General features: G+C 44.9%; 1 protein-coding gene across 1 annotated transcript in view; it reads right to left on the bottom strand.

Moving 5' to 3' along the window:
* Nucleotides 1-352: 352 nt before the first annotated feature.
* LOC123996850 (cadherin-2-like) overlaps nt 353-11140 on the bottom strand; it is a 32104-nt gene continuing 21316 nt past the window's right edge. Inside the window, exons 6-14 of the mRNA XM_046300623.1 lie at nt 10354-10535; nt 8404-8660; nt 8127-8263; nt 7844-7965; nt 4192-4309; nt 3605-3913; nt 3214-3442; nt 2663-3104; nt 353-2518 (exon numbers count right to left, since the gene is read on the bottom strand). Of these exons, the coding sequence (XP_046156579.1) occupies nt 1646-2518; nt 2663-3104; nt 3214-3442; nt 3605-3913; nt 4192-4309; nt 7844-7965; nt 8127-8263; nt 8404-8660; nt 10354-10535 (2669 nt within the window). The 3' untranslated portion in view covers nt 353-1645. The remainder of the gene's footprint in view (nt 2519-2662; nt 3105-3213; nt 3443-3604; nt 3914-4191; nt 4310-7843; nt 7966-8126; nt 8264-8403; nt 8661-10353; nt 10536-11140) is intronic.

Raw genomic sequence — 11140 nt, 5'->3', positions numbered from 1 at the left:
AATTTAGCCTTAGACTATTCATTCATAGTTTTAATTTACTCCTCTTTCTCATTGCCTATTCTTCCTAGAAGCCCCAGGACAATCTCCACATCTAATTTTTCTACCCAAAGAACTAAGGATTTTTTTGTCAAATGTATCAAGTACAAATCTAATTCTCATTAAGATGGTTGGTTCATTGAAATTTAATTCCCCTTGGTGATCACATAGAGGCCTGGTGGAACAAACAAATGTCAGTTTGACCAAGGCTCCTGGTCTATGCTAAATGTAGTCGTCACATAGTAATCGAAAGTAACATTGTTATCATTTTAATAGCTCATTCTAAAAGCGATGAGTTTTTTGCAGTAGTAGTAGAAATTAGCCATATTGTTTGCAAATCAGATCATCTTGATCTTTTGGTGGGAAATATTGATTGGTGGTCATATTAATCATTCTTCAGTTAAATTATTCATAGTATAGTCAACAGTAAGATTGCGTGTGTATGTTTTCCCAGTTCCATCTCAGGTTTAAAGAAAGAGCCAGCTTGTGTAGTAGGAAGGGTTGCAAATATGAAAGCAGACCAGAATATCACTACAGCCCTAAAATCAATGAACAGGTTTATATTGCCCAAAATGTTATATCTGAACTATCTGGGGGAAATAACATGTCACGAGACATATTCAACACCAACCATTTAATCACTTCAAATTATGGGTGTCATTTTTTGTGAAATAATGACAGTGTTACTCATAAAGGGACGCTTTCTTGGTTTGTGTGAAATCCTCCACTGAATAATCACCACATTTGCAGAGGTTGATATTTACAAAATGCACATAATCATGTCGCTATAGTAGGAAACATTACACTTTTTACAAGGCTCCTTCAAGGACATATTATCTCAGGTATGTGTGCAAATTGCATAGTGTTTCATAGAATTTACTACTGTGATTATAATTACTGGGAGTTACACAATACATAGCTTGTTGGCTACACAATTCAATTCAGAGGAGCTCCCTCCTGATTGTGAAGCAACATGGCACCTGTATACAACAGTGTGTCTACTAAGATGTTATCATCAGAACAGCATCCATTTGACTGGATGTAATGTGGACAGATTCTTTAGTCATGCCTATATATTTATATTAACTCCATGTAAAGTGTGCTTTTTAAATTGGTTCAATTCAGTTTAAATGATGCATTTGGGAACACAGTGTTCTGATTGAGAGTGCCCCTATTAAACTATCAATATTAAATATCACAATTCCATTACATTTTTCATGAGGCCTATTTTCCAACAATGCGACTTTCAGGGCTGGGAATCAATATTTCAGAAAGTTATTTTTTCATAACTTTAGCTAAGTGAATTATTCATATCAGTTACAAGAGAAGTCTAAAAGTGACAGATTTTATATGCTCTTTAATAAACACAGAAGAGTGAGTTCATGAGGTGTGCTGAATGGATCCTCTGGCATGTCTTGGCTGTGCTGCATTGCCAATGAGCAGGAAGTTTAGTCATTGAACAGAACTTTCTCTCTGAAGTTGTGCATAACACCCTCGTATTGCTTTGAAATGGAATCCGTTGGAATGTTTCTCTCTCCTCCTTTCCAAACTGCTACTCAGTGTCTTTGGTTCACAGGTTCTCTAAAAATCACACCTTGAGACTTTTTCTTCACCCACACTCTGTTTTGATTGTGTCATTGACAACCAAACCTTGGCTTCTATCTCCTACCAGTGTCTCCTCCTCCACTGACCTTCTGTCACACTCCTTTTCTTGTTCTCTCTCTTTGATTATCTTCACCAGCCTTTGGAACTTCTGGTCCAACTTGTCTACTGTTTCCCTCACCCTCTCCTCCTCTCTCTCTCCCTCGCTCTCCAGTGAGCTCAGCGACCCCGCTCGGGAGTCCCCCCCCTCAAACTCGTAGGTCTGCAGTGAGTCGTAGGGTGGCTGGGATAGGTCTAAGGTCACCTGGTCCAGACGGTGCTTCAGGAAATCCTCCATCCTCACAGGCAGGGAGGATTTACAGTTAGCCCCACCCCCTGCCATGTCAGCCACCAGTCCCCGCTCACAAAACCACCCCCTGCCGTATCCCAGCATGCCTCCAGAGAGGGGTAGTAGCTGTGGGGTCAGGTCCCTCCTACTCAGTGCATACATGTTCAGGAATTCTGCACTGCCTGGATACAAAGTAGTTCCGGTCACAGGTATCCCTCCACTGCCCTGGTTTAGTGAACCCACAATGCTGTATGTTGAGTCCCCCAGTAGATTAGTGTGGATGTGATTAGTATTTATCTGGCTAACACCAACAGCGTCTTCATTCTTCTCTGAGCTGGGGAGAGAAGAGGAATCTGTGTCTGTGTCTTCTACTGCTGAGCTAGAAGCTCCGGTGGTGGTGGTGGTGGTAGTGTGGGAGGGAATGAGGTCTGGATTGTTCTCCTGCTGCTCTGATGAAGAGATGCTGCTGCTGTGACTCTGAGAGGATGAGCCATTTGGGACAGAATAGGTCAGAACCCGTGCTTCATCTGTCAGTACAGACTCCGGCTGTGTCTGGGGAGGAAATACACAATACTTTTATAATGATTATCAAATACTTTAAAAAGCCTGAGAAATTTACAAAAATAATATTGAGACAGCTGAGGTTGATAATAACAACATTGTTACATCCATTATATATGAAAGCTAATATCTGACTCTGATTGGGCCATGCTCTGGATGCAGCTGCTGCTGGGTGTCAGTGTTGGTCTCCCTGCCTCCCTCTTTTTCTGTGGGTCTGCTGTTAGCCACCCAGATCTCTGGTCCATCTCTGCTGGGGAACCATGGCTCAGCAGAGTTGAGATGAATCGCCTCAGGCTCCAGTAGATCAAAGGTGCCCTGGTTCTGGATGACTAGGGAGTTATTATCCATGTGATTGCCAGGAAGCCCATAGGTTCCCATCGGTTTGGCCAGCTGCAGACCTGACTGGAATGGTGTTTTCCCCTTGTGACAGTCTCTGAGGACAGGCAGGGTGTGAATGCTGTAGCAGAGGCATCCATATACAGGGGCTGAGCCTGGACGCTGTGGGTCCGCAGTAGAGTGTGGGGTCCGGCTCCAGCTGTACGTCATGTCCCTGGCCTGATTCTGCTGGGTATACCATCTGGGGGAAGACAAGAGCATAAGGCAGAGCAACACAGAGACACGTGCACGCCCACATTCCCTCACACATGCTCACACACACACGGCCACAAACAGATGTCACAGCTCACATGTTCCTGCTGTCCTGCATGCTCTCTACTCTGTGCATGCTCTCTACTCTGTGCATGCTCTCTACTCTGTGCATGCTCTGGAGCGCGGTGATGTCAAAGGCAGCAGTGTCTGCCTCCCCTCCCCCTTCGTCATCGTAGGTAATGATGTTCTCCCTCACATCCTCCTCCTCAAATGGGGAGTGGGAGTCTTGCTTCTGATGCCGCAGAGACAGAGACAGAGCACACACCACTGGGGGAGAGAGAGAGGCACATTATCGTAAATACCACACACTGACACTGCAGTCCATTTCACGGGATACTGATCTTCAGACAGACAGACACAGGCAGTATACTGAGAACAGTAGAAACAGGCATGTGTACTATACATCAGACAGTAGACCTCAAGTCTTACCTAGCAGTGTAGTGACACAGGCCAGCAGGGCCAGCAGGGTGACCATACTGAAGATCAGTGATGGTGAGGTTGAGGGCCGGGGCAGACATACCATCTGTCTCTCCCAGCCCCTGTCCCTCTGTCTCCCCTGCTCCTCGGCCCGCATGCCCCCTCTCAGACAGGGACATACGTTCACGGTGACCGTCCCGGTGTTGGTGAGGCCAGACGCCCCATCCCGCAGCACAATGGGCACGTACAGGGTGAGGAGGGAGAAGGAGAAGTCAGGGAGGGGCTGCAGTGCCGACTGGAGAACAAGGCTGGCTGTGGCACCTGGGATTGAATAAGACAATAACACCAGAAACTCAAGTCAGTCATCAGGTCACTTCTACATGAATGCCCTTCTCCAGTTAAACGTCATAATATGAATTTCAGTTAACTTCAACAGGCCTATATCGTTACTATAAGATGCAGGCGCACTGTCATCAAGCATGTAAAATTTAAAAAAGCATATTGTCAATGATAATCCAGTTGCAAAATTTCTGATTTGACATAAGGGGTTTGAGGAGGGTGACAGCTTGACATAGAGGTTGAACATAGCTAGAATTCACCTCCACTCTCCCTGATGGTGAGGTTTAGAGCAGAGCTGAACTCTGGAGGGATGCTGAAGTGGATGGTGACGCCCTGTCCTCCCTGGTCCCTATCCACTGCCCTCACCACCTGAACAACCTGCGAGACAGATCAGAGAGGAGAACTTCTATTGGACCTCACAAGCTAGGTTTCCATCCAATTGGCGACAGATTTTCAGACGAATATTCAAAAATCTGCATAAATAATATATGTACATTTTCCCACCAGAGATGTGATTCCATCAAATTGACTTGTTGCGGATAAAATTCAGTGCATGAAGCATTGACATTAAAAGCCAGTAGATGGTGATAGCGCTGGCGTCATCCTATTCCTTTGGAAAACTCTCGATGGCGTATGAAGACGGAAGTATTTGAATTTGAAGAACGCCATATTGCCACAGATAGAACAATGAGCTAGATGTTTCAACAGATGTATAAATCTGAAGCCTCCGGTTGACATTTTCCCTCACCAACAAATGGCCCAGTGGGAGAAGATGGAGAGAGATGGATTTTGGCTGTCATTCTGCTAATTCTCTCATCAATGAAACATTTGATCTCAATACAGTTTTCTTTTCCTGAAAACTATCATCTGTAGAGGACTAAGTTTGGTAAACTTTACCCTTTGCTAAAGTTTCAATACGTTTTATTGTTTAGTAGGAGTGCAAGGGCGAATTTAGTTATTGCACACGCTCACTTCATAGAGTAGGCGTTTCCTAACGTAAATATTCAAATACATGCTAGAACATTCCAAAAGGATCTCGCGAGCTCGTGCTTGGCTTGGCCCACCTCATTGCTTGTTTTGCCCACTATGATTAATTTGCTCCCATTGGAAACAACAGGCTGTGGTCTATCTTGGGTTATTTATAAAAAATCTTTGATATTGCTGAATGGGTTTGAATGGCACCATAAAATCATGGTGAAAGTCACCGTAACTAGCACAGGATCATGGTTGATGTAATTCTTTTCATCCTGCCTGAGAGAGTTAACTGGGAACCTCATTGTAGCCTACCAGCCCATGATTGGTCTGGGTCAGCATGTAGTCCTGCGTGACAACAAACAAATGCAGTAGTCAGAATGGATCTCTATTTAATCTCGATTTGTAGCGAACTTGAAAATAATTCACCGTGGGTATCGAATTTGATCATAATAAGCCCATTTTAAATCCCAAAATGGGGGTCAATTTTTGGGGGTGTTTGGCCATTCTGATGATCGTAATTTACATAGGCTTTCTAGGTCAGACCAGGGCTTTTGGCACCGCTAGGTTGCTACGACTGAGGTATAATAAGAACAGTTGCTATGCAGTAGACGTCCAACAGAGCTCGTGACTTCACGCTCCAGACCGGAAATTTTACTTACAAATTTCCATCATTACATTTTTTATCTGATGTACTTTAATGGCATAAAAGGTTGGATGGAAACCTGGTTACAGCCACACAACTCCAAATCAAATCAAATGTTATTTGTCACATACACATGGTTAGCAGATGTTAATGCGAGTGTCGCGAAATGCTTGTGCTTCTATAGTTCCGACCATGCAGTAATATTTAACAAGTAATTTAACCTAACAATTTCACAACAACCACCTCATACACACAAGTGTAAAATAATTAATAAGAATATGTACATAAAAATATATGAATGAGTGATGGCCGAACGGCACAGGCAAGATGCAGTAGATGGTATAGAGTACAATATATACATATGAGATGAGTAATGTAGGGTATGGAAACATTATATAAAGTGCTATTGTTTAAAGTGGCTAGTGATATATTTATTACATCAAGATGCAGTAGATGGTATAGAGTACAGTATATACATATGAGATGAGTAATGTAGGGTATGTAAACATTAGTGGCATTGTTTAAAGTGGCTAGAGATACATTTATTACATAAATATTTCCATTATTAAAGTGGCTAGAGTTGAGTCAGTATGTTGGCAGCAGCCACTCAATGTTAGTGATGGCTGTTTAACAGTCTGATGGCCTTGAGATGGAAGCTATTTTTCAGTCACTCGGTCCCCGCTTTGATGCACCTGTACTGACCTCGCCTTCTGGATGATAGTGGGGTGAACAGGCAGTGGCTCGGGTGGTTGTTGTCCGTAATGATCTTTTTGGCCTTCCTGTGACATCGGTTGGTGTAGGTGTCCTGGAGGGCAGGTAGTTTGCCTCCGGTGATGCGTTGTGCAGACCTCACTACCCTCTGAAGAGCCTTACGGTTATGGGCGGAGCAGTTGCTGTACTAGGCGATGATGCATCTGTAAATGTTTGTGAGTGATTTTGGTGACAAGCCAAATGTCTTCAGCCTCCTGAGGTTGAAGAGGCGCTGCTGCACCTTCTTCACGATGCTGTCTGTGTGGGTGGACCATATCAGTTTGTCCGTGATGTGTACGCCGAGGAACTTAAAACTTTCCACACTCTCCACTACTGTACCGTCAATGTGGATAGGGGGCTGCTCCCTCTGCTGTTTCCTGAAGTCCACGATCATCTCTGTTGTTTTGTTGACATTGAGTGTGAGGTTATTTTCCTGACACCACACTCCAAGGGCCCTCACCTCCTCCCTGTAGGCTGTGACGTCGTTGTTGGTAATCAAGCCTACCACTGTAGTGTCGTCTGCAAACTTGATGTGCATGGCCACACAGTCGTGGGTGAACAGGGAGTACAGGAGAGGGCTGAGGACGCACCCTTGTGGGGCCCCAGTGTTGAGGATCAGCGGGGTGGAGATGTTGTTACCTACCCTCACCACCTCACCACCAGGGGGCGGCCTGTCAGGAAGTCCAGGACCCAGTTGCACAGAGCGGGGTCGAAACCCAGGGTCTCGAGCTTAATGACGAGTTTGGAGGGTACTATTGTGTTAAATGCTAAGCTGTAATCGATGAACAGCATTCTTACATAGATATTCCTCTTGTCCAGATTGGTTAGGGCAGTGTGCAGAGTGATTGTGTCATTTGTGGACCTATTGGGGCAGTAAGCAAATTGGAGTGGGTCTAGGGTGTCAGATAGGGTGGAGGTGATATGGTCCTTGACTAGTCGGTTGGTGTATGTGTCCTGGAGGGCAGGTATTTTGTCCCTGGTGATGCGTTGTACAGACCTCACTACGCTCTGGAGAGCCTTACGGTTATAGGTGGAGCAGATGCCGTCTCAAAGCACGTCTCAAAGCACTTCATGATGACAGAAGTGAGTGCGACGGTGCGGTAGTCATTGAGCTCAGTTACCTTAGCTTTCTTGTGAACAGGAATAATGGTGGCCCTCTTGAAGCATGTGGGAACAGCAGACTGGGATAAGAATTGATTGAATATGTCCGTAAACACACCAGCCAGCTGGTGTCCAATGGCATTGGATAAAAATGTGATAATAATAACTCAGCCAAGGGCAATGGAGAAAAAGAACTCTGGAGAAACAGGACACCAATAAGGTGAAGAAGAAAAACAGAAACAGTGATCTGACATCAATTTGCTCTTGAGTCAAAAGGAGACGCAATAAAAGGAATAGGAAATCTTCAAAGACTTCTACAAATAATTGTACTGAAGGTTGTCATCAGAAATTAGCATTAAGGTTTTCAGCATGCAGGGCTATAGAAAGACAGACTGATAAAGTGGAGTGTCAAAGTTCCATGGGTAAGTGTTAGCAGCACTGACCTGTCCAGGGGTACTGGAGTCACACACAGATGTTGTGTACTGTCTGTCCAACTCTGGTGCATTATCATTCTGGTCCAGTGTCTCTATGGCAACCACAACCCTGGTCACAAGGTTTGGATTGTCTAGAAAAGGAAAGGAGTGCCGAGTGAGTTTAACTTCAACTTCATCACAGCCATCACCAGGGCTACAATGAGTGATGTGAGGGAAAACATGACTCTGTACTAAGCCAGAGTGAAGGTATTGTCTGTGGGCAGCTGGGTCTGAAAGGACTTGAACCTCATACCTCTCTGTGTTGCGATGACAGTGATATTATGCCATTGCTCACGCTCCCGGTCCAACTCCATCACCGTGGTGATGAGGCCGCTGTCAGTAGTAATACGGAACAGAGCCTCCAGGTCAGACTGGGGATCAATGGAGTACCTGAGAGAGAGACGGGAGGGGAGGGGAGGGGGAGAGAGAATAGTTTGAGTAAAGAATATGTGTGTGAGTGACAGACACAGACAGATGGACGGACAGACAGACAGACAGACTGACGGGCTGACTAAGTGAGTGTAGCCTACCTGATGTTTGTGCTTTGTCCTGTGTCTGGGTCAACAGCAGATACTCGGCCCACGCTGCAGACAGGAGGACAGTTCTCAGGCACGTCCAGACGGTAACGGGATCGGGAGAAGCGGGGGGGCTCGTCTGCGTTGAGGACCATGACCCATACGGTCGCACAGTCCTTAAAGGGACCCTTCCGTAGGAACCGTGCATCCACCATGGGGTTCACAACTTCCACTGAGAATGAGAATGAACTGCGACTCTCATAGTCCAGCAACTGAGGAGAGAAATACAGCCAATTATGTTTTACTATACTTTTCTATTACAATTTTTGTCTATTATTTCTCTCTGTACTTTGCTTCCTCTCTATCACTCTCCCTAACTCGAACACTCTTTCTTTCCCTCTTTTCATCATGCCCTTTTCCTACCCTTGTTCCATAATTATTTCGCTCCCACATTCACTCATCATCACCTCATCCTATCTCATACTCTCACGCTTGTCACACAAACTTTGTTAAATGGAGCTTGCGATGCCCCATGCACTCAACACCACACTGAAAAATACACAGGCTCACAGTCTATTTTCCAGTTGGTGATTTAAATTCAACTGCGAGTCGGAATCTTTAATTTATGAATTAGTTGTGCATAAATTCCATTGTATTTGAATCCCCTTTTTGTCTATTACTTATTTTCAAGTTATCCACAGTGAGACAATGTTTTGTTTGAGATCATTAAAGGGATTCTCTGGAACTCTTGTATACTTTTTAGCCAGTAGGTTAGAAAGGAGCACTCGAGACAAAATATGTCCCCCAAAAATTGCGTAGTACATCACATATTTTCTCTCACGCTCTGCTCTGTGTGCATCATGTGCATCTTGCTAGCTGTCACTCATATGGCAAGGGGCTGAAGCTCATTGGTTGAACTCGAATTGCTTGGGGTCTGGCCCATGCGGGGGAAAATGGAGCAGCGTCCAGAAAAACAGTTGCCTTCAAATGAGGGATTTTCGTGGTCAAAAGCGGGAGGTTTAAAAAATACTTAGTAGTCACCAATGTTCCGGAGGATGTCTTTAAATTTGCAGGACTCCACACAACAGGATTGCAATGGAAAACTGTTAAATGACTGTTTCCAGGGCCTCCCGGGTGGCGCAGTGGTTAAGGGCGCTGTACTGCAGCGCCAGATGTGCCACCACAGACTCTGGGTTCGCGCCCAGGCTCTGTCGCAACCGGCCGCGACCAGGAGGTCCGTGGGGCGACGCACAATTGGCCCAGCGTCGTCCGGGTTAGGGAGGGCTTGGCCGGTAAGGATATCCTTGACTCATCGTGCACCAGCGACTCCTGTGGCAGGCCGGGCGCAGTGCACGCTAACCAAGGTTGCCAGGTGCACGGTGTTTCCTCCGACACATTGGTGCGGCTGGCTTCTGGGTTGGATGCGTGTTGTGTTAAGAAGCAGTGTGGCTTGGTTGGGTTGTGTATCGGAGGACGCATCAATTTCAACCTTCGTCTCTCCCGAGCCCATACGGGAGATGTAGCGATGAGACAAGATAGCAGCTACTAAACAATTGGATACCACGAAATTGGGGTAAAAAAATATATATATTTACAGATCACATGGGCATACTGTCTGTTCATCATCATGGCTATCAAATGGCATATAACACGTAGCTTGGTAGGAGTGTGTATTATAGGCCTATCAGACCTGTCTGAGGATCCACAATTTTTACTGTTTCCAGACCAAATATTTATTCAAAGCATCCTATTACCAGGCCTGATTATGACTGACTGAAGTCTCTGCAGGCAACACTGTCCTGCTGTTTTAAATGTTTTTCACTGAATGAACTTCCTGGTAAGAGTGCCATGGAGGAGCTATTCTTAGTTTAGCCCCTCATTTTACACCATTGTGGATGTTTTTGACTTGAGTCTGATTAAGAGCTAAATGCAGTATAAATCTGGTCTCCATGATTTATTTCTCACCTTGTTTAGTACAATGACAGCTTCTTGGTCTCTTCCGGTGATGTTAAATGTGTCTCCCTCCTCTCCGTCCAGGATGGTATATTCCAGCATGGCATTATCCCCCAGATCAGCATCTGTTGCTGAGAGGCGACCCACCTCCACCCCTGGTGCTGCCAGCTCAGAGATAGAGAACGACCAGGCACCTACAGACAAACAGACAGAGAGAGAGAGAAAGAAAGAGCGAGAGAGCGAGAGAGAAAGAGAGAGAGAGAGCGAGACCACACAGATGAGTGACAGGCATGGACTAACTAAACATACCGTTTAGACCACAAAATGATAGAGTAGTCATCCAGTAGTCCTCAGGGAAAATGTTTACAGTAATGATAAGTGGAGGGAGAGTAGAGGGAAAGTCAGAAAATTAGGGACACAGTATAGAGGAATGTATTGTGTCTCAGAGCATTATATTTGGCAGTGATTTTATTGTCTATTGGAGCAGAAATGACTGAACTTTAGATGAAATATTAATAGAATAGAATGTAGAAGCGCTTGGATAAGAAAAGACTGACATTATCTTTCACTGTTGTTCATGAAGAGTTAGCTTTGTCCTGTTGAGGACCCTAATAGAGCAATCTCAAGATGTTATTCATTCAGATTGATGACAATGATAATAATAAGGATGATTAATATGATGATGATGATGATGATGAAGAGGTAAGCAGGAATGTATTCAATGATGAAGGAAGAGCCACATGCACATATCAAGCAACACTGCCTAAAATGAAATCAAAATCAACCAGTATGGCTGGTG

Source organism: Oncorhynchus gorbuscha, linkage group LG15, assembly GCF_021184085.1.
Source record: "Oncorhynchus gorbuscha isolate QuinsamMale2020 ecotype Even-year linkage group LG15, OgorEven_v1.0, whole genome shotgun sequence".
Lineage (NCBI taxonomy): Eukaryota > Metazoa > Chordata > Actinopteri > Salmoniformes > Salmonidae > Oncorhynchus > Oncorhynchus gorbuscha.
This window is presented reverse-complemented; position numbering and strand designations above follow the sequence as displayed.